This window comes from Sabethes cyaneus, chromosome 3, assembly GCF_943734655.1.
Source record: "Sabethes cyaneus chromosome 3, idSabCyanKW18_F2, whole genome shotgun sequence".
Classification (NCBI taxonomy): domain Eukaryota; kingdom Metazoa; phylum Arthropoda; class Insecta; order Diptera; family Culicidae; genus Sabethes; species Sabethes cyaneus.
In genome coordinates, this window is record NC_071355.1 from 134943769 (window position 1) to 134967441 (window position 23673).

At 38.5% G+C, this 23673-nt stretch overlaps 2 protein-coding genes across 3 annotated transcripts in view; one reads left to right on the plus strand and one right to left on the minus strand.

The window, feature by feature from the left end:
- The first annotated feature begins 1409 nt into the window (after nucleotides 1-1409).
- LOC128741562 (cleavage and polyadenylation specificity factor subunit 4) lies at nucleotides 1410-2563 on the plus strand. The gene is made up of 4 exons (XM_053837477.1): nucleotides 1410-1571; nucleotides 1625-2151; nucleotides 2207-2358; nucleotides 2419-2563. Exons 1-4 carry the CDS (start codon nucleotides 1469-1471, stop codon nucleotides 2507-2509), a joined length of 873 nt encoding a protein of 290 aa, XP_053693452.1. The 5' UTR covers nucleotides 1410-1468; the 3' UTR covers nucleotides 2510-2563.
- An 11811-nt stretch (nucleotides 2564-14374) lies between these two features.
- LOC128741563 (FAD synthase-like) overlaps nucleotides 14375-23673 on the minus strand; it is a 53972-nt gene continuing 44673 nt past the window's right edge. Inside the window, exons 3-4 of one of the 2 annotated variants that reach the window (XM_053837478.1) lie at nucleotides 14865-14986; nucleotides 14375-14802 (exon numbers count right to left, since the gene is read on the minus strand). In XM_053837478.1, coding sequence (XP_053693453.1) covers nucleotides 14664-14802; nucleotides 14865-14986 — 261 coding nt within the window. In that variant the 3' untranslated portion in view covers nucleotides 14375-14663. The remainder of the gene's footprint in view (nucleotides 14803-14864; nucleotides 14987-23673) is intronic. The other variant, XM_053837479.1, reaches the window with a different exon arrangement.

A 23673-nucleotide genomic window follows, 5' to 3' on the forward strand; every position in this document is an offset into this window, starting at 1 on the left:
AGTGCAATAATTCTATCTAGATTTTTGTTACAAAAAAGCACCCCATCGACATCTCTATATCGAGCTGCAGTAAACGTCAGCGACAGCATGTCCGGGGCTCAAAATTTGACAGCGGGCCCAAATCAGACTGCTGGCAGTTGAGTGAAACGCAGTGCTGAATTGCTATCTCATTTTCGCACACACGAGATGTTGGCGGCGAGAACATGGTTGTCTGCCATGGGCTTGCAAAAAAGTGAAATGTTGTCGCTTGAAGACATGTGAAGACTATAGAAATACTCACAGTAAGAGATACGCGGAAACTAAAGCCAACGATTTGGCATCAGTGTACAAAAACTGCCAGCATTTGCTGCGGAGCAATATGCTGTAGCAGTGTGACTTGATTGTTTTCAATAGATCATTACACGGGAGCTCCTAACCACACTTTTTTGACAGCACTTGGTGGTTTGTTTACATGGTGTTAAATTTTGAATTGAGTTTTCTATCTTTGTCCGGCAGATAATGATAAAAATTTATAGTTTTTATTTAAGATAAAGTGCCGTACATGCATTTTACAAAAACTTATGCAGTAATCCTTCACGAAATTTCAAATCGAAACTGCTGGATGTGACAAAAAATATGTAAACAAACCACCAAGTGGTGTCATTTGACGGAAAAATGACGTCATCGCAAAATGATCTATATGATCCGCTTCAGCTTTTTTACATCAATTTTGGACAATAGAGCGATATATCTTTAAACTTAATCAGTGTAAAATGCATTGCAAAACTTTATACACACTGTGTCCGAGTATAATATTCAAGGTGCGTGACAATAGCTTAAGTAGATCTCATAACTATTTCAATACTTATTAATCAAACATTTAAGCAAACAGTATGCGTGTTCGATAAGGTTTTGCACGGGCGAGCATAACCTCACTTCTTTGACGTCTATCAATGGTTTGTTTACATGGACTTGGAACATGGGTTAACAAGTTGAAACTGAATATTGCTTAAGGCCTTAACGGCAAGTCAGAAAAGCACAAAAACTGCCATTCCGAGTAGTTTGGAGGGCGACACTGCTGGATAATACGCTTTTAAAACGTTTAACTCCAATTTATGCATATCGCGTTCGCCTAACAAATAGTAAACAAACCACGAGTGGATGTCAAATGGGTAAATTGCGTTCATTCCGGTTCATTCGTGACGTCACCTTGCAAAACCTTATTGGCTCCCTTTTGACAATTCTCGCTGCTCGATTGGCTCCCAAGATGGCTGCTTCCGCGTATCTCTTACCTCTGAGTATTTCTAGTGAAGACTTTTCAAAAAATCACCTGGCATCCCTGGATTGGAGTGACATTGACAGATAGTTTTCAGCAGACATAATTTTGTCCGTGTCGCCCTCGCCAAGCAAAACAAAAAACAAAAAAGTAAAGTTAACCGCTTGTAGTGCAGACATAAACTTTGTGATATTTTTTGAATTGTCCATCAAAATGGACTACATCATATCAAATGTTGAAAATGTGGTCTTTAAGATAGAAAAGGATCTTAATGAGCAATTTGGCGCATTGCCTCTTCCTTTTCCTGGCATGGATAGTATGTATGTTTTTGAATAGTAAGCATCTTTCCTTATTAACATATTTTTACAGAATCAACAGCGGCCGTATGTTTGTTTTTTAATACTACTGATGGACCTGAGTGTGAAAAAGGCGCCGGTTGCCCGTTTCGGCACATTCGGGGGGATCGAACAATTGTTTGTAAACATTGGCTTCGTGGACTTTGTAAAAAAGGAGATCAATGTGAATTTCTTCACGAGTACGATATGACTAAAATGCCCGAATGCTACTTTTATTCGAGGTTCAATGCATGTCACAATAAGGAATGTCCTTTTCTGCATATTGACCCTGAAAGCAAAATTAAGGATTGTCCTTGGTACGATCGAGGCTTTTGCCGACATGGACCTAACTGTCGCCATCGTCATGTAAGAAGAGTATTGTGTAATTTCTATTTAGCTGGTTTTTGCCCTGATGGATCTTCATGCAAGTTTATGCATCCAAGGTTCGAATTACCTCCACCACCTGAATCAAAAGATCAATTACCTAAGCGTCCCCCTACATGCCATTATTGTGGTGAGCTTGGCCATAAAGCTTGCTATTGTCCAAAAATGCCCCAAGAGGTAAGAAATATATTAATAATTTTCGATTACATTTTCAAGTACCTTTATATTTTAGCAACGAGAAGCAACGCTTCGCATGGAAGAAGCTCGCTACAGAACGCTCGGTTACTTTAAACATCGCTCCAACATTGAAGGTCCCAATATAGTTTCTGACGAAACAATTTCGCTGCCACAAAAACCTCCACCTCGACCGTTAGAGGAAATAACGTAAGAAAAATGTCGGTCAACTTTATTACTAGATTGACAATTACACTTTACTAATTGTAGGTGTTTCAAATGTGGTACCAAGGGTCATTACGCTAACAAATGTACTAAAGGACATCTGGCATTCTTATCAAATAATGCGATTCGAAAATAGTGTTGGAGACGAATATGCAACAATTTTTGTTTAAATATAGCGAGCAAATCGCATTTACGGAAAAATCTATGCGAATATTTTCCATCCAACATTTATTCCTGTATTCCATTTCCTGTATTTTTTACGTCCCTCCCATGGGTAGGTGGTTTGTCGGGCACTTCGGCACACTCCTAAACTTAATTCCGCATGTAGAATGTAATATAGTTTAAGTTAGATATATGTGTAGTATGTAGTATAGTATTGCATTATTTAGCTTTATGTGTAGCATGTGTCTCGTAAAGCGGAATGGAGCGAAATTGAACGGATTTGATTTTAAATTCAATCTGTTTAGGCCGAAGCACCGGGAGGGCTTACTCAGTTCCCTAGATGAAACACTGGTATGCACAGAAATTTCTCTAGGAAACTGAAACCGAATCCTACCCACGATTCATGAGATTTTGACTTACTCATGAAATTTAAAATTATCGCTAGTTAGAACGAACGAGTGTTCAAAAATGATGTGATGTCTTTATTTGCGTAATCGAGACATTTTCTATGAGCCATAGAATTTGTGACTGTTATGCGATTATGGACAGCACAGCACTGAAAAATATACACACACGTACATGTATACATGTGTATGCATGTATGAGTGTGCATGGGTGTATAGGTATGAATGAATATATGTTTAAGAGTGACTATATTGTATATAGTCACTCTAGCACACACCAAAGCAGCTTGAAACCGGACCGAGCAAGTCGAAACCGAACAGAGTGATAGAAAGCCGGCATAACGCACATACAATAGCACATTACACAATCTGCGCGTACAGACAATGGTTATAACGGTAAATATTGCTGATTGCAATGAAAATTGTACCACCCAAAGTGCGATATCGCTCCTATGAGTGCTATTTTCCATTAAATCGTTTCGGTATCTTCGGCGCATTTTTTTGTTATATTCCAAGCAATAAGTGCGCCGAAGAAACCGAAACGATTTAATGCAAAATAGCGCTTTATGAGCGATATCGCACTTTGGATGGTACAATTTTCCTTGCAATTGACAATACAACTACGTGACGACAATAGCTGTTCTATTAGACGAGCTGTTCCACGACGAACACATCCGGATCCGATCGCGACGACAGCTCAAAGCAGACTCCCTATTCTACAACTCTTAAAAATGGTCTCAAATTTGCAAATGCTGACCGATTTGGCTTAAATTTTGACCAAAGTCTCAGGATTGAATATAAAACAAGTGATGTTGAGCTGAGGAATGTGGGTCATTTGCAAAGGAGACATTTAGCCCCCCCTAGAAAAATTAAGCTGAATTTTTAAATTTAAGAAAAAACTATAGTTAGATAACTTTACATAATAAAAACTTAAGAGTAATTTTTATATGCATCACAACTTAAAGTTCCCATGCATCAATGTACATTTAATTTTAATATGTCAAGGAAATAAAATGGTCGAAAAAATGCCGGGGGCTATAGCCCCCCTTAGAAATGAGCGCTAGTTCCGCCAATGCTTTCAGAACCCCTAAAGTGAGAAAAATTTTCTTTTTTTAGTTCAATTTCATATTTAATTGAAAAAATCTCGTCTAACTTTTATAGAACCATCGTGAATGTGTATATATCCTGAAAGCTTGTCCTCTAAGTTTTCCAAAAATGTATTAAAATTGCTTGGAAAATGATTGAGTTATTCATGATAGTATGTGTACACCTAGCCAAAAAACGTTTTTTTGCAATAACTTGAAATTTTGGGGGTGTTAGGATGATGTCATGTGTTTTCATGATGTACTATAGGTGTAGAGAATAGAGCTTGCTAATTTGCGGTTGTGTTGGTGGTTTGTTTTCCCCCAGTTTGAAAAACGCCATGGAAAAACCAACAGCAGCAGCAACAAATCGCGTGTACCTACGTATACGCGGCAATCTCAATATGCCAGATACTTAGATTAAAAATTTAAATGTGATTTATTTCAGTGTAACTGAAAAGTATAAAGTACCGGCACTCTGTTTTGAGTAGTATATATTGCGGTTATTTACATAAATTTTCATCCTGTTGCGGCGGTAACCCGCATCGTCAATCACCGCAACGAGAACAAGGAAAGGTGGCCAAATATTTTTTGGTTTATATGTGCAATTGTTACTGATGCTTTAGCAACTAAAACTACATAAAAAAAATGTCTTTTAGCATCTTACATTCAAAAATATGTATTATATAAATTCATTGAATATCATAAGTATAAAAATATGTGTAAATATAGTAACAAGATTTAAGAAGTACGGAATGGGGTTGCAAATATCTAAACAATAGAAATTAATTTATTTGTATGGCAGCTCTAGACAAAAGCACATCCTTCAATATTTGGCGAGGTCAGCATTGGGCGATAATGTATCGATACAACTGGTACCGATATTCGTGGACGAAATCTCGATAGTTTTTTTTCGAAATAGTTAATTGCGGCATGCATATAACAGCTTTGTAAATGTTAACACGTTATAAAACAAGTCAAACGGAGTGTTATAAAACAAATGCAAAATGCAGATCATCACGTGATGCGAGCATTTTTGCTGATTATGCTCTCAGCTGAGTATATGTATCGATATGTGAAAAATATCGATATTCAATTAACGAAAATTCGTCAGCTTCGCTCAATACAGAATTATTTTGACAGCTTGCTATGGCGGGTTACCGCCGCAACAGGATGAAAATTTATGTAAATAACCGCAATATATAGTAACTATATATTAGATCTGCTTTGGAAAGCATGCCCCTCAATATGTATGTGTGTGTTGGCTTCCCAAGTAACCAAAAGTTCGAATATTACTTGACAAGCGAACTCAAAAGTTCACAATTAGTTCATTTTTAGTTCCGTAGACCCTCTTTGCTGATTAGTAGTGTATATCAAGTGTACGTAGAACTAAATGCTTTAAGAAGTGCTGTAAGTACTTCATAGATACTTCAAAGCAATGTTGGTGATCCGCGAGAAAACTGCGAGTGGCATTCAACTTTTTCTCGGTATATGAAACGACATCGTCTATCAGTGTATTGCTATATTCATCGTACGATACTGCTCCGTGTGTGAGCACAATCGGCAATCCTGTGAGTTTAGTTCTCTCTGTATTGCTGTTGCAGTCGAAAACTGTAATAATCGACTCGCGACATTCGGTTTCATTCTTGTTCTGTGTGTCGCAACTACGTCGCACGTGGTGCGCTGTATAGCGCATCAATGTGCGATCACAGCGCACCACGTGCGACGTAGTTGCGACACACAGAACAAGAATAAAAGCGAATGTCGCGAGTCGATTATTACGGTTTTCAACTGCAACAGCAATATTGTATCCTGAACGTGTACGCGCCATGGGGAATGCGATTCACTCTCTCGTGATTCGCTCTGTGTGTAAATATCACGGAAAAGGATCGCCAGGCGATAATTTTCGCAGATGAGAAAGGATTGCGATCATTGGATGATTATCGTTCTTTTCTCGATTGGTAAAAAATGTAAGATTTTTCGGTTATGGATATTTTTGTTGCAATTGTGTTGGCGAATGGAGGATATGGTGATGTCTGATATTGTTTTAATATAAATACAAGGTAGCAACTTGCTGTTTAATAAAATGTTTACAAAAAATATTATGGCTGAATTAAAGAAATGTTGCAGCAAGTTTTGCAATTTAAGAACGAGGCAGCGCGTGGAAAGCAAAGATTTGAATGGCACTTCACGTTTATAAAACCGTTTTGCGTACTCAGTTGTGTTGATACATTGTCATTCTGGTTATCCATATCACCACCTTTGTGAATTTAGGGCCATTATACAGTGGGATTTCACATTTGGCATTTTAGTAACAAAATAATCCGTTTTTGGCAACATAAAATATTTCACTTCAAAAAATATGCTTAAATAACAGTCAGTTTCCGCATACAAGCCTTAAATGACGAAAAAATGAATGTTACGAACAGTATTATTTTTATTGCCGCAGGACTACGTCTTACTGCAGGTTGCCAAAAACTTACTTGCACCGGACGGATAACTCTTGGCGGACTTGCAATCGTTGATTAATAATATTTAGTCAATTTCTAACGCATCTACAGTCAATATTTTCATATCCAAAAAGGGTCTCGATTAGGCACGGTTTCGATTTTGGCAACATAGGGGACCTGCATTTGTTGCCAAATTCAATTAGAAAAACCTGATTTAATCCACCTAGTGGTGAAAGGAACCTTTGTTATACGGTCTTACTTGCTATTTGAGATAGAAATCGACACGTCGTCGGAACATAATTCATCTATTAGTTAACGTTGCATTGTGCGTTGGTTTACATAAAAATTTTGAAAATTGAATAAGCTTATAAAATTTGAACAAAATAGAAGCACCTACAAATTTTGATAGTTCTTTTTCTCATGAAATTGCTGAGTAAGTTGTTACTAATGTGGGTAAGTGCAAGTAAAAGTAAGTTGTCAGAAGAAATATTATTCTTTAACATATATGTTAAATGTATATGTATGTAATATGTATATGGGTCATTCCACGGGAAATTTACAGTCAAAATTTCGGGATATTTTTTTTACGTTCTTAAATACGTTGTATTTCGATGTTACTGTTGGAATTCGCAAGATATGATTTTTTAAAGTATTGTAATCCGAAAAAATCACTATTTTTTAAATACTGATTGTAAACATAGTTTGTAATATCAAAAAATGACTTTCTACCAGATGTGTTCACTATTCCACAAGCTTTCAAAATTGGTATACCATACCTCCTCTCGATTGTTTTTCAGTAGTTAAATAGTGCATTTTTATAAACAATTATTGCTGATTGCAAGGAAAATTGTACCATCCAAAGTGCGATATCGCTCATAAAAGTGCTATTTTGCATTAAATCGTTTCGGTATCTTCGGCGCACTTTTTCGTTATATTCCAAGCAATGTAAGTGCGCCGAAGAGACCGAAACGATTTAATGCAAAATAGCACTTTTAGGAGCGATATCGCACTTTGGATGGTACAATTTTACTTGCAATTGACAATACAATTTTTTCAAAGTTGGAACTTTTTTTTCTCGATTTTTTTTACTTTAAAATATTTGTTCATCTTTCTCGAAGAAGCATGCTAAATTTGGAAATGGAGAAATGAAAACTCTGGAAGTTATGAGAAATTTTGAGCCGGGTTAAGTTGCCGTCGAGGGAATGACTACTTTACGACCTGAACCGAATCACATCATACGTGATCTTAAACCACACTAGAAATATTCAAAATTCAATTGTCAATTCTTCTTTTGCATCCGCCAACGCGGTTCGATACAAATCCACCTGCAAAGGCAAATCGGACGTTAAGATAGCAATTTCAAATCTAGTAAAATATTTTAAAATGAAGTCTATTCTGTTAAAAGACGTAGTCCTACGTCAAAATTATCAAGCTCATTTTTATGTAATAACGGTCATCTTAGTGTTTACACAGCTGTGCTAGTGGTATACGGCTTCTATTTGCCAATTTCAATTCAAAATTATGCGTAGGTACCCGCCGCTCGTGGATTGTTTCCTGTGTTTGCTGCTTGCGATAAAATTTTCTTCCGATCGCTGTAATGCATTATCGCCAAGTGATTCGATCGGAAGTTCAAGACTCATCACTCACTCGTATCGGGAAACGATAATTATCGCCGATCCGTTCACTCGGAGAGAATCAAATATGACACACGCAAGCAGCGATACACACACAAAGGTTTATCGGCGATAGAGGTTCACGTGTTGTTTTTTCGCCTCATTCTTTTGCGTCTTTGGTTCTCTTTTCGCAAGAAGATACAAGCGTGCCGTGATCTGCATGTATTCGCTATGTAAGCACAAATCGATCTCTTGTACTCTCATGGAACTGCCATATGGAAAGTTTGTGAAGATTTGGTGCAAAGTTTTGTCTATCCTTTTCACTCTTTAACAAACCTGTGCACAGACTTCACAAATAGAACAAACTTGGGAAGGTGGCAGCACCGTTTCGCGCACATAGCGAATTGAATCGGCAAATGAATGGAGAGTGAGTGAGTTTTGATCCGATTCGAACCAACCTTGCTTCAAAGCTATTAGGATGCTACATGAAATTTTGAAGTAACCTTAGTTGCTAACAAGTTCTGCTTGTATGCTTCTGGCCACGAAATGATTGTTATTATATTTATGTTTACATTTTCGGTGATCAAACCAGTAAACATTTTCATTTCACTCCATCACTCAAATAAATTTAATCATCGCACATGTTTTATCAGTAAATAGAATAAATTAGAATGCAATGCTTTTCATTATTTTTCAACTATGCGCATATCAATAACATATGCTGTAGGCTCGGGTGTAGGTAAATATCTCACTATTACTTGATTGCCTGACTCCGAACTTTAATGTTCTATAATTAACTCACGCTGCACAAAGCTGCTGAAAGTTCTAAAACATACTTATACTCAAGAATATCTCTTTAGCAAAGTTCACATCGCTTGTATACGGCAAATATGACGCAATGGATCGGGATAGGGTTACAACGCGGAACGCCCGGGTTCAAACCCAACAGCAGGCGAATGCAACGAATATAGAAGTTAGGTAGAAGTATAAAAATAGAACATAGAAGTGCTGCTAAATATTAGCTTTTTCTTAATTTTTGACAGTTTATTTCGAAGCTGCTTAGCGTTCTATTCAGCGAACTCAAGATAACTTGAAAGTTCGGTTAATTACTTAAAAGTGAAGCTGCTTAACAAGTTATAGATGAATATACATAAAGCTGCTTAACCCTCGTTAGACACCGTTATCCGAACTTTTGGTTACTTGGGTTTCGTTCGGGGTAACAAGAGAGAAAGAGAAACAGGTTGCATTGCTTTGTTTCGGTATCAATACTGTTCGATCTGCCGAAGTTGTATTGAATGTGGGTGTGAGAGAATTCTCGATGGGAAGAGAAACCACAAAACAAAGAGAACTGGGTAAATTAAATTGCTCTGAAGGGTTAGATTTTCAATTTATGGACGGACCGTATAGACGATCGGTTGGTTTTGTTCTTCAGCGTACGGTTTGCGAGAGACGGTCACGACACTAGGTGCGACTAACAACGTATACACTACACTAGGTCACTTGCGAAGTATATTAAAAAAAAATTGTCACCGTGTAATTCGCTAACTGACCAATCGAGAAACGCTAGTTACACTATAATTTATACTCAGACTAGTCGAATTGTTACTGGTCCATACTTCCAAATGAAGGGCCGCGTTTATTTTAAATTTAATACTTGCAGTTTGCGATTAGTGATTAGCGAAATTTCCACGATTATCGAGCAAATTGCATCGGTTAGCGAATTAGCGGTGCCCAACACTGGTTTTATCCTTTGCTCCTACGGCACTATGGGCTGCTACCCCGTTGGTAGCCAAATGAGCGCTCTTTTTGCTACGAGCGGAGTAGCAGCCCCATAGCACCGTAAATACAAAAGATTAAATTATACTTTCTTCAGCAATATTGTAGATAATAATTGACTCTACAATTGTCTTTCACACTACTTGTTCGAATTCTGTATCGTTGAGGCGCAGTAGTCAAATGAGCATCTACTGAGCAAAAAGCCCAAACTGAAGCCTGCATGCATTTACGTGGAAATTAGATAGATGTTATTGTATTTTCCAATAAAGTTCAACTAAAAGTCACGTGACTCCCTGTAGAGCAATTAACGTGATTTTTCACGTGGAAAGGATGTGTGGATTATTTTCAGCGGGGTGGTGTGGCTGTCAAACTACATACATTGTACATGTCCCACTCATTGGTCTTGGTACTTTTGGTTCTAGTGCCTACTTAAAGGTTTATTGATTTTAAGACTACTGAAACTAATTAGAAAGCAGTTGAACAAAGCCTTTTAGCTATAAATTAACTATTCTAGCTGTTATTTTCAGTATACTGGCTGGTTCTAACACGGAGCGAAAAAGCTCCAGTTTGTTTCAAACAAAATGATTGTTGTTTTAAGCCTCAATAAAATATTTTTATAACAACCTGTCCTGTTTCACTTGGATGACTGTTCTCTGTGGACATACAATTGTACCAGCGTTGTACCACAGAGAACAGACATCCATGTGAAAGGTCCCCACTTGGATAAAACTTATGTCAAATTAGTTGGGAAACTATAGTGATGATGTCGCTGAAGGCGCCTAAAATTCTACACTAAACTCACAACAGCTAGCTTCTGGCGCTAGCATAACGCTTTTAGTCTATATATACTAGCGCCAGAGGAGCCAGAGGTTGTCAGTGTGCAAATCAAAAGAATTATTTAGTTGGGAAACTATAGTGGTGATGACGCTAGCATATTAGGTGATTTTAATTTGAAATTTTATCCAAGAATTCCCGAAAAATTTGTTCCTGAATGGATGTCTGTTCTCTGTGGTTGTACCTGTACAATTGTATCACAGAGAACAGACATCCAAGCGAAAGGTCCCCACTTGGATAAAACATATGTCAAATTAGTTGGGAAACTATAGTGATGATGTCGCTGAAGGCGCCAAAATTCTACACTAAACTCACAACAGCTAGCTTCTGGCGCTAGCATAACACTTTTAGTCCATATATACTACACACTTAATTTTTTTCGCCGAAATCGGCAAAAAAATGCCGAGAATTCAACAGCTGAGCTCTCGGTAACCTTCTCGGCAAAAGTTACGTTTACGATATCGAATTGTCAAAATATACTGAGAACTTCGGCAAAATATGCTGAATAATTCGGCAGTTTTTCAACGAGATCTGGCAAACTTTAGCTTTTTTGACGAGATCTGGTAAAACATGCCGACACACTCGGTAGCTTTTTTCCGAGATCCGTTGTATTTTTAAATTAAGTTTGCCGATTTTGTCAGTTAATTTTGCTGAATGATCAGTATTATTTACTGCCGATATTCGGAAAAAACTAAAACCACTTTTTCGAAAATAGCAAAAATTATTATTATAAAACAGGGAAAAGCAAAACTTTGAACAAAATAATAAATAAACAGTATGATTAACCGAATAGTAAATACCGAATGCAATGGACTGAACTCGACATTCAAAATCGTGTGACCGACGCTTTCTTTTCTGACCTACGACGAACACATCTAGTGCTTCTTCTATCATTTCGACCTCGAGCTCCGTAACATCGTGCACAAACATGTTGGGGCTGCCAACCTCTCGAACCATTTTACTTTGCATCGTCCAATAAAATATCATAAAACTCCTACCAAATAGATTCCACAGCCTCGCTTCGGAAATCATTTCCTCGAGTAGATGGTACACGCAACTGTTATACACCTCAACGCATGTAATAATAACGGAATAATTATTATCGCTTAGCCGCTAACCTCGGACGGTGCGACCGATGTCTTCGACGCCAGCTCCGGATCGGTGTCCTCTCGCTTCATTCGATTCATTCGCGAGTGCAGCTCGGCCTGCCGCATGGCATCCGTTTCCGACAAGATGACAAACCCGTTTAACCGGACCGGCTTGAAAACGAACTTTTTCGCCCGATTATCCGAGATGGTACGAAACAGGGTATCGAAACAGCGCGGCATTATGCCGCGGTACTGAATATCCCCGGTCATGGTATACGTTTTCCCATTGCCTGTTACTCCATAGGTGAAGAGCAGCCCATTCTTCATACGGATCAGCGCTTCAATCAACGGTTGAGCCACCGTCGAGTACAGTTCGTGCTGCGTTGCGCCCGATTCGAATGCGTACCGAAACAGGTATATATTAGGGTGGGTGTGAAATCTTATAGTTGATCACAATTTCGGGCGGTATTAAGACAACCATATTGTGAGCGGCCTCCCGCAGACAGGAAAGATCAGATTCGCACGGTAATGGAAATGGATCAGATTCACACGGTGCTGGTTTTCAGATATTCTGAAAAAAGTCTATTATAATAAGTACAAAAAACTTAATAAATATACTTGCAAATCTCTTACGCACCTTCACACGACGAAAACGAAATCGCTAGCGAAATGCCAAACAAAAATATTGAAATGCGCTGACTGACGAAGTGACGAACGAGAAAAACGTTTGACATTTCTCGCTGTCATGTTGCCGCCAAAAAAACTGGCGCAACAAAAAAATATTCCATGCATTTGCCGATTTATGGCAAAGTTGCTGTTTTAAGCCTAGTATCGACCTGAAAAAAAATGGGCAAAAAGATAGGCCAAGAAATGCTAAAGAAAAGATTTTCCGTTTGCGATTTCTTGACCAGTATGCACCTCACAAGAAATGTTATTCCACTTTCAGATGGCGCAGTTTTACATGCAAGTGAATTGAAACGTCACTTTTCCGCACGGATTAATATCCGGCGCAATTGGGTCTTAAAGGCCTATGTCGTTTTTAGCTTGAATCGATGAGGTTAGGGTTAGGAACACATGTTTTGATATTCAATTTTATATTTTTAGGCTATTGCCGTTAAAAACCTTTTTTGTTAATTTTGTAAAATTTTGAACAAAAAATAAACATTTGGGCAACCTTATATAGACAAACTATAGTTGTGCATGGTTGTGTCAAGCGATGCCTAGACAACACGAATTATAAAAAGAAACCATAGTATGTCTTGAAATGTCACGGAAAACTTTTTGTTTACCTTCACGTTCATGTGATAGTGTATCAAAAAGTCAAAAGTTGCAAAAAGTCAGTTTTCGGATGCAACACCCGCCATCGAGATGCGACCGTGTTTGGTTAGAAACGCACAGAAATTTTTGGTCAGCCGTTCGCCCTACTGCTGATTCACGTCGGAGTAGCAGAACATACCAATCTGATTGATTATACGATGCCAGTTTCGGCTGGCGTTTTTTTTTTATACTGTTCTGCGGGGTCAATTGTACCGAGATTATACCACAGAGAACAGACATCCATTCAGGAACAAATTTTTCGGGAATTCTTGGATAATATTTCAAATTAAAATCACCTAATATGCTAGCGACACCACCACTATAGTTCCCCAACTAAATGATACTTTTGATTTCCACACTGACAACTTTTGGCTCCTCTGGCGCTAGTATATATGTACTGTAAGCGTTATGCTAGCGCCAGAAGCTAGCTGTTGTGAGTTTAGTGTAGAATTTTATGCGCCTATAGCGACACCATCACTATAGTTTCCCAACTAATTTGACATAAGTTTTATCCAAGTGGGGTGCCCACTAGCCGCCATTAAGCACGCGAAAAGGTGGATTGGCCACAGAGAACAGACATCCAAGCGAAAGGTCCCCACTTGGATAAAACTTATGTCAAATTAGTTGGGAAACTATAGTGATGGTGTCGCAAAGGCGCATAAATTCTACACTAAACTCACAACAGCTAGCTTCTGGCGCTAGCATAAGGCTTATAGTCCATATATACTAGCGCCAGAGGAGCCAAAGGTTGTCAGTGTGCAAATCAAAAGAATCATTTAGTTGGGAAACTATAGTGGTGGTGTCACTAGCATATTAGGTGATTTTAATTTGAAATTTTATCCAGGAATTCGCGAAAAATTTGTTCCTGAATGGATGTCTGTTCTCTGTGGATTGGCCTTGCCAGCGTTGAAATAGATTTCGTAGGCTGCTCGCACTTACAGGAAATCTTGTGCCGAACTGTTAACGCGTGAGTGTTCACAAAAGCAAAAATACGCAAAACCCTGAACAAAATCAGCAACGCTGGCAAGGCCGATAAAAAACTGTTGAGTTTTAAGTGCGCAATACCTCTCTCTCTCTCTCTCAAGAAAATTCATGATGTATCCAGAAGACGATAGATCCAGGGGGATCTATCGGTAAGGAATTGTGAAACTCACATGTGAAGGGGCAGGCAGGTGACCATAATTTTCAATGCCGCTCTTGCTACTTTTTTTCTCACCGATTTGCTGCTCTTGCCTGCATATGTAGCTTCCGAAAAGTTTCTTAGTTTGTTTTATTTACGCTAAAAATCAGATAAATGCATTATCGGGATCAAAACAATACAAACGATAATTGCGCTGCGTGTTTGGGTTTGAGTTTCTGTCAACTGCAGCAGACAAAAATAGAGTTGCGATTCCCCGGGCTTGAAATCAATCACACGTCGTTTGGTCCATGACAGTACAAACGTCATGGACCAAACACCATCTGCGGTAACGCACACATGTATGTAATTTGACAGCAATAGATCCCCCCTGGATAGATCAGTTTTAACGAACAGCGAAACTATATTTTACTCTAAATTCAAAACTCATATTCTTCCTGCACGTTCATATTTGTCTGCATCTTGTAACTGATAAGCTGGTAGATACGTTACTTCTCCAGATGAGTTTGTGTACTTCAAATACGGATTTGGCACAGTATTGGTTCTGTCACCGATCGATGTGTACCTGTTTTGAAAAATAAAATGGAATTTTAGTGGCCAATAATGTACATGTATACATTTACCCACCCTTGGTCATATAAACTACAGTAAGGTACATTATTATTTTTTATGTATTCCCATACTTCTGCACAGCTCCATTCAAGTAACGGATTTATCCTTACTAACTTAGGCCAGTCGCTGTCCGTTTCCTATAATGAGATAGCATAACTCTAGACGAACTATTCGCTATGTAAGCACAAATCGATCTCTTGTACTCTCATGGAACTGCCATATGGAAAGTTTGTGAAATTTGGTGCAAAGTTTTGTCTATCCTTTTCACTCTTTAACAAACCTGTGCACAGACTTCACAAATAGAACAAACTTGGGAAGGCGGCAGCACCGTTTCGCGCACATAGCGAATTCAATCTAAGTTTTTATTCGCGTTGACGTACGTAAGCTGCTGCCACCTCTAAAAGTTTACCGCAGGGGTGAAGCGGAATAGGAATTCCTTAAAGAGCGCAAGAGATCGAAACATTTTGGCAGATTTTCACCCACGCGTACATAGGGGCCGTACACTAATTACGTAAGGCATAATGGAGGGAGGGGGTGTTCCGCGAAATCTTACAAAATCTTATTTGGGGGGAGGGGGGTTTAATCATTTCTTACGTAAGATTTTCACACTCGAAAAAATTATGAAAAATTCACATTTTCAATAGCAACCCATATTACTTGTTACTAAAAATTTCAAATAGATAAGTTTTGAAGTGTCGAAATCCTTCATACTGCAAGGAAAGGCATAGCAACCTGCTGAGTATTTTAGCCTTGCCCACTCAGGGAAACAACAGTTGGGCCACAGAGAACAGACATCCATTCAGGAACAAATTTTTCGCGAATTCTTGGATAAAATTTCAAAATAAAATCACCTAATATGCTAGTGACACCACCACTATAGTTTCCCAACTAAATGATTCTTTTGATTTGCACACTGACAACCTTTGGCTCCTCTAGCGCTAGTATATATGGACTATAAGCTAGCGCCAGAAGCTAGCTGTTGTGAGTTTAGTGTAGAATTGTATGCGCCTTTAGCGACACCATCACTATAGTTTCCCAACTAATTTGACATAAGTTTTATCCATGTGGGGACCTTTCGCTTGGATGTCTGTTCTCTGTGGTTGGGCTACTTGTTCTTGAGCCATCTGATGTCATCGGTTTATGCTATCCAGCTTTCCACGAGCGATAAGGGTGGCTGATGGGTACAACTTTCTGAAAGCACATCTCGGTTTTGACATTCAATGCAGGAGCGGTTACTGCGGTTACTATAGGCGAATTCGAGCAAAACTAAGAGCTACCGTTCGCTACCTGGTTGTGATTATTGGAACTACAAAAAAAGTGCAATTCCCAAAATGCTTGCTGGCACCTATATGGAACTCGACTTTAAATGTAATATTTTATTGAATTAACAACAGTGGGAATGATTAAAATGGAAAGGTAAGAAAAAGCATTACCTTTCATTTGATATATATTGTTTCTGTTTCGGGAGATTATTAGAGCTTCGCAAGTGTATTTATGTTTACGAACTGATAGGTTATATCACAGAGAACAGACATCCAAGCGAAAGGTCCCCACTTGGATAAAACTTATGTCAAATTAGTTGGGAAACTGTAGTGATGATGTCGCTGAAGGCGCATAAAATTCTACACTAAACTCACAACAGCTAGCTTTTGGCGCTAGCATAACGCTTTTAGTCCATATATACTAGCGCCAGAGGAGCCAAAGGTTGTCAGTGTGCAAATCGAAAGAAATATTTAGTTGGGAAACTATAGTGGTGGTGACGCTAGCATATTAGGTGATTTTAATTTGAAATTTTATCCAAGAATTCCCCAAAAATTTGTTCCTGAATGGATGTCTGTTCTCTGTGGTTATATGTTTGGTTCTTGGCGCAGATGATGCTTATCACGAAAATAAATCCGTTAGCATTTGAAAACACATTGGAAAACACTGAAGACTGAAAATAATTGGTGATTCTCTATCCAGGATATGTAAACTTTACAGCTGACTCTATGTACTTTTGTTTCATGCGGTACAAAATTAAACATTAACATTTTTCTGCCATAAAGTTAATTAATTCGAATATTTTCACTTACCTTAACGTAGATAAACAAATTTCTTCCAATATTTCGCTATCTAAATTCCTGACAATTGAAAGGGTTAATCAATTGCATTTTATTTCAGCTTTTTTCAAAAATGTATGGAGCTTGACAGCGATTTTACTTTTCATCACTTTTTTTATGCAGCGCCTCCAAGCGGGCGATAGCTTGTCAAAAACGCCTATAGGCGAGTCAGCTGTAAAGTTTACATATCCTGGATAGAGAATCACCAATTATTTTCAGTCTTCAGCGTTTTCCAATGTGTTTTTAAGTGCTAACGGATTTATTTTCTTGATTAGCATCATCTGCGCCAAGAACCAAACATATAACCTATCAGTTCGTAACCATAAATACACTTGCGAAGCTCTAATAATCTCCCGAAGCAGGAACAATATATATCAAATGAAAGGTAATGCTTTTTCTTACCTCTATTATCCATTTTCATCATTCCCACTTTTGGTAATTCAATAAAATATTACATTTAAAGTCGAGTTCCATATAGGTGCCAGCAAGCATTTTGGGAATTGCACTTTTTTTGTAGTTCCAATAATCACAACCCGGTAGCGAACGGTTGCTCTTAGTTTTGCTCGAATTCGCCTATGGAAACCACCACGGTTGTTTGCTGGTTGAGTGGAAAAATGTAAACATTGTTTAGTTTTCGCAGACCAGCCGAAAAGGAATTTAGTTATACGGAAGCGCAGTTTTGTAACTATTCTTTGCTGATATATTGTCACATTGACCCAATGCAGACTATTTCACAAAATGATAGCCAAGAAAGTACAAAAATTCGATTCTCTTCAACTAAATTCCTTTTCGGCTGGTCTGCGAAAACTAAACAATGTTTACCAATCACCAAACAACCGTAGTGGCTTCTATAGTAACCGCTCCTGCATTGAATGTCATAACCTAAATTTTGTACCCATCAGCCGCCATTATCGCTCGTGGAAAGCTGGATTATTCCAACATATTGCAAATTGCATCAAAAACGCGAAATGCAAGAAACTTGCAGAGAGCATGCAGGTAAAATCCTTGCAGGGAGTCGTCAATTATTCATGTCGATTTAAGGCGATTGACACTCGCAACAAGTTGACATAAATATTTGACAGATCGCTGCTGGAATTCTACTTGCAAACTGTTTACAAGATTCTTGCATTTCGCGTTTTCGATGCAATTTGCAATATTTCGTTGCAATTGCTTATCTCAATCCCGCAAGGCAGCCGCAAAATCCCTTATGCTATCACGAGAAACATTTTTGTTTAAAAGTAGCTTATTCAACTAATGTATAGTTGTACCAATGGAACTAGTGCTAAGCTACTATACAACAAATATGTTTCTTGGGATGTATCCAGCTTTTTACGCGCTATAATGGCGAACGCTATAAATTGTGTTCGTAATATGCAAACAATCTTTTTGACAACTCTGCATCCATCAAAACTGTGCACTCTTCTCCTGTACAGCAGTGTTGCTCTTTCTTTCGTTTACGCAAAAGAAGGAGAGCAATAGTTTTGTTTACATTTCGCACATTTTTGCTCTCCTTCTTTGGCGTAAACGAAAGAGCATGGCAGTGTTGCAAGAGAAGAGTGCCAGATTTGATGTATGCAGAGTTGTCAAAAAGATTGTTCGCATATTACGAACACAATTTATAGCGGCCACCATCATAGCACAGAGAACAGACTACCAGGTAATTGACAAAAAGTGTGTAAAAGTTTTTTATGTAAAGCGGGGTACGCTGCTGAAAAGAAAACAGCTCAAGAAAAAATCTTGCTATTTACCGAAGAAATTTGGACAACTCCAATGCAAGCAACCACCTGTCATTTTTTCTTGTGGTAATAATTGCGCCGGATATTATTCCGTACGGAAAAGTGACGTTTTAATTCACCTGCATGTAAAACTGCGCCATCTGAACGTGACATAATATTTCTTATGAAGTGCGTACTGCTTAAGAAATCGTAAACGAAATCGATTTCTTGAGCATTTCTTTTCCTATCTTTTTACCCATTACTTTTCAGCAGCGTACCCCGCTTAATCTACGAGTAATCCTTCAATAGAGCACCCCTTGAGCAGTAAGTGGCAAACTAAATCTTGATGTCGCTGCCATCGCTGCTATGTAACTCCAGCACAAAGAAATATTGATAAAGGTACATGGATATTTTTTTATGCGTTTGGCAAACTATTTCTGGAGGGCGCTACCGACAGATTTTACACACAAAAAATCGATTACTTCCTTCGAGCCTGTTAATCTGTTCTCTGTGATCATAGCGCGTAAAAAGCTGGATTGTTCTTCTGTTTCTAAAGATCTTGAATGCCGCATGTGACCAGAGTAGGGTCAGTATTTTGCTTCAAAGGAAACCGCGTGTCAGATCTGTACATTAGACACAACGGAGTGCCAATGCCAACATAAGACCATGTCGCGTGTCATCTAGAAGAGGCAAAGAAGTTCTTTGTACGCTACTTGATGGGGGCACGTGTTTAGACGATTTAGAGTGGATCAATGCGAATTAAGTGAACGCTTGTGAGTTTTTGAGCACACACCAACATTTATTGACAACCTCAATGCTGAAATACGTTCTGTTCGTGAGTGGGCCATAAAGGGATTTACAACTGATAATGGATATTGTTTTTTTTATTAATTTTTTTGAACTTTGGTTTTTATAAACTTGTTTAAACTTTGTTAACTGTTTCAATATTCTTTCAATGTCTAACTTTTTAAATAAAACTTGAGTTTTGATGTTTCAAAAAATCTTACTAAGATTTTTTTATGGGGGGAGGGGGGATTGGCCAAAATCTTATATAGGGGGGAGGGGGGGGGTTAAAAAATGAGGAAAAAGCCCTTACGTAATTATTGCACGGCCCCTTAACTGCTCGATTCAAATTCGACTGGACTACTCGACTTAACTGCTCGACTCAACTGTTCGACTAGACTACTCGTTTCAACAACTCGAATAAACTGCTCGATTAAACTGCTCGACTTGACTGCTCGGTTCAACTGCCCAACTCGACTACTCGACTCAACTGTTCGGATCGACTGCTCGAATGAACTGCTCGACACAACTGTTCAACTTAACCGCTTGACCCGACTGCTTGACTAAATCATTCGACTCAAGTGCTCGACTAGACTGCTCGACTTAGCCACTCAACCCGACTGCTCGACTCAACTGCTTGATTTAACTGTTTAATTCGACAGCTCGATTTAACTGCTCGACTGGACTACTTGACTCTACGACTCGACTGGACTACTCGACTTAGCTGGAGCTCGAGCATCTGGGCTACTCGACTCAACTGCTCGACTCAACTTTTCGACTTAACCGCTTGACCCGACTGCTTGACTAAACCATTCGATTCGACTGCTCGACTAGACTACTCGACTTAACAGCTCGATTAAACTGCTCGATTGAACTGATCGATTTAATTGCTCGACTCGACCAATCGATTCAACTGCTTGACTGAAAAGCTTGATTTACCTGCTCGACTAGACTGCTCGATTTGCCTCTTCAACTTGACTGTTCGACTAGACTGCTCGACCCAACTGTTTGACTCGATTACTTGATTCGACTGCTCGACTCGCCTGCTCAACTCGATTGCGTGTCGCGATATCATACACTCAAAACTTTCACGTCGAAGTTACCTGAAAAGTTATGTGAATATTTTCCACCCAGCTTTTCCTGTACTATTTACGTGATTTTCAGGTAGTTCGCACGCATACTAATGCGTTAACGTGAAAATCAGATAGATGTTATTTTTTCCAATAACAATCACCTGAAAGTCACGTAAATCCCTGTAGACAAATTTACGTGATTTTCCACGTGGAAAAGACGTGTGGATTATTTTGAGTGTATGGTCGGTGTTAAATCCAACCCGGTAACAATGTGACAGCTCCCATACTAATCAAACGTACCTAAAAGTGCTGGTTCATGGTTCACGACAGATGTTTGAAAGCGGCGTAAATATCGTAGAAAGAGTTTATTGTCATTTGTTTTGGCAAAAAATCCCTTGTGCATATAAGATCTGAATTGGTTTATTATTTCAATAGAGTATTTTACGAACTGACAACATTATGTCAAGTATCAAAACGTTTCCGTGGTAATGACAATAGCAGCATAATTGGTTCTTCTGTCATAATAACATGCTCTATTTGGTTCTGTCATGTAACAGAGTGTTTTTGTACAACTGCAACGATCTCAATTGCTTGGATTTACTCTTGAATTTTGCTTAACTTGTTCTGTTAACGACAAAATCGATCCAGCAATCATGAAAGACCATTTCATTTTGAATTGCGCGGCGATTAACTTTCAATGAAACACGCAATATTTAAATACTTTACAGCAGACAACTCGTACACAAGAGTGACAATCTTGTAATAAATACCGCTTTTTATCTTGTAAACAAATCAATCAAACAACCCACCAAGAATTCAAACAGTTTTACCGAAAACATGAAACGATGCTGAAATAATCAACACGCACTTTTCAAATCGTTGTCCAACAACAACAATCGTTGTCCAACGTTGTCGTAACAAAAATTAACATTTCCTTTGGAAATCGAAGGTGCGTCAATTTTGAACGGCACGTAAAAACGATCGTCGCGACATTTTTGACACTGGCGGGTGTTATGAGAAACTGTTAATAACTGTCACTTTGTTACGGGGTAGGTTAAATCAGACCGGACCAAGTCGCAAAATTTTAAAAAATGAGTTACAGTGGACCCCCGTTCGTTTGAACGATTCCTCATGCAAACTAATGGGGTTAGTTTTTAATTTGAACAACTGGTAACCCTAAATATGCTGGAACTTGTGTGAACTGGCTGCCCTGCTCTTTGTTATTGTTTTGGTGGTTTGATTCAGTTGGCAGTTGCAAGCAGCGAATATTTCATTCTCCGATCGGATTTCTACCATAATCGTTGGGAAAACGCAATGTGAAACAGTTTAAACACGGTAGATCAGCACAAACAAATCGTGTTTATGTGCATTGTCTGCATAGGCAAATGTTGTCATATTGAGAATGACGTTTGAACCATTTTTAATTTGCACGTCGTGCAAACCAACAGGGTTCAAATTAAAAACGGTCAAACGAACGGGGGTCCACGGTATTGATAGCAAACGATAATGAATTTTCTTAGCAACATTTTACTCTAATCAGACTACATAAATGTTGCAAACAGCCAGAGTTAGAAGATGATTTCGAATGCAGGAAACTGAATGGGTTTTTCTCGAAGCTAGAATTTTGCCACTCGGTTCTATCCACCCCATCGGCAGACAACCATGTTTTCGCCGCCAACATCTCGTGTGTGCAAAAATGAGATAGCATGTCAGCACTACGTTTCACTTAACTGCCAGCAGTCTGATTTGGGCCCGCTGTCAAATTTTGAGCCCCGGACATGATGTCGCTGACGTTTACTGCAGTTCGATATAGAGATGTCGATGGGGTGGTTCTATCTGACTTAACATCGACCATATGAATCGGTTTACGGCATATACCGTGGACCCCCGTTCGTTTGACCGTTTTTAATCTGAACACTTTTTAATTTGAACCCCGCTGGTTTGCACGATGTGCAAATTAAAAATGGTTCAAATGTCATTCTCAACATGGCATCATTTGTCTTCGCAGACAATGCACATAAACACGATTTGTTTGTACTGATCTAGTGTGTTCAATCCTAGTTTAATCAGTTTCACATTTCGTTTCTCAACAATTATGATAAAAATCCGATCGGAGAATAACATATTCGCTGCTTGCAACTACCAACTAAACGAGACTAAATCAAACCACCAAAACAATAACAAAGAGCAGGGCGGCCACTTCATGCTATAGTTACTATATATATATAGTTCGGCGGATCGAAAACCAGGCGAATTGGCATCCCTGATTTAGGAAATTAAATTTGAAATTATGGTGAAATGTGCAGGTTTTTACGAAAAATAATCACTGGCGGGTGTTGAAAATGACTAGTTCTATGAAAATAAAGTGTATTTTTTTAACATTACTCCTGCATTTTGGATTTTGAAAAGCTTTTGGCTCCACTTTTGACGTTTATTTGGCTCCCGATTTTCTATCCGCCGAACTATATATAGTAACTATACTTCATGCAAGTTTCAGCACATTTAGGGTTGCTAGTTGTTCAAATTAAAAACGAACCCCGTTAGTTTGCATGAGGAATCGTTCAAACGAACGGGGGTCCACTGTAATAGAGGGTTCAGAGTTACTCACACAAAAGAGCCATATTGTCCGCCAATATGCACAGTGGAGATAATGTTTTTATTTAGTTAAATAAAATCCAATATGACCATAAAAACTATTTGTTTCAGTTTCCTGCTATGACTCTTATGTACAACAGCTTAGAGCTATATTATGCAATATAAGAACTCAAAGAACTAATATAAAGATTAAACATCTTCGCAAACAATGGCCAATGAAATGTAGCCGCAGTTTTCTGAATTCTTAACAGACATTTATATTTTCCGGATCGTAAGATTCAGGCTCAACTAGTCTGTAATATGTGTTTCTGACAAAAATACCATAAATGGACGTCCAAGTAACCGCTAAGCTCTGAATTAAGCTTGAAAGCTGCTCTATATTTGCAAGTTACATGCTGCCAGATATAATTGAGCATTGTCAATGCATAGCAGCTTTAAAATGGCATTCTCAATGCTGAATTAAAATTTACTTGAAGCACTATGAAAAGCTGATCAGATGCTCTAAGCAAGCTTTATTGCCGTTACCGGCATCAAAAGAGATTTTGAACACTACTCACTA

What these genes read in the sequence shown, in the direction of transcription:
- LOC128741562 (XM_053837477.1), top strand. Translation starts at nt 1,469, where the DNA reads ATGGACTACATCATATCAAATGTTGAAAATGTGGTCTTTAAGATAGAA. An exon ending in TCCTTTTCCTGGCATGGATA is followed by an intron (nt 1,572 to 1,624) that starts GTATGTATGTTT and finishes ATATTTTTACAG; the next exon opens with AATCAACAGCGGCCGTATGT. An exon ending in GTCCAAAAATGCCCCAAGAG is followed by an intron (nt 2,152 to 2,206) that starts GTAAGAAATATA and finishes TTTATATTTTAG; the next exon opens with CAACGAGAAGCAACGCTTCG.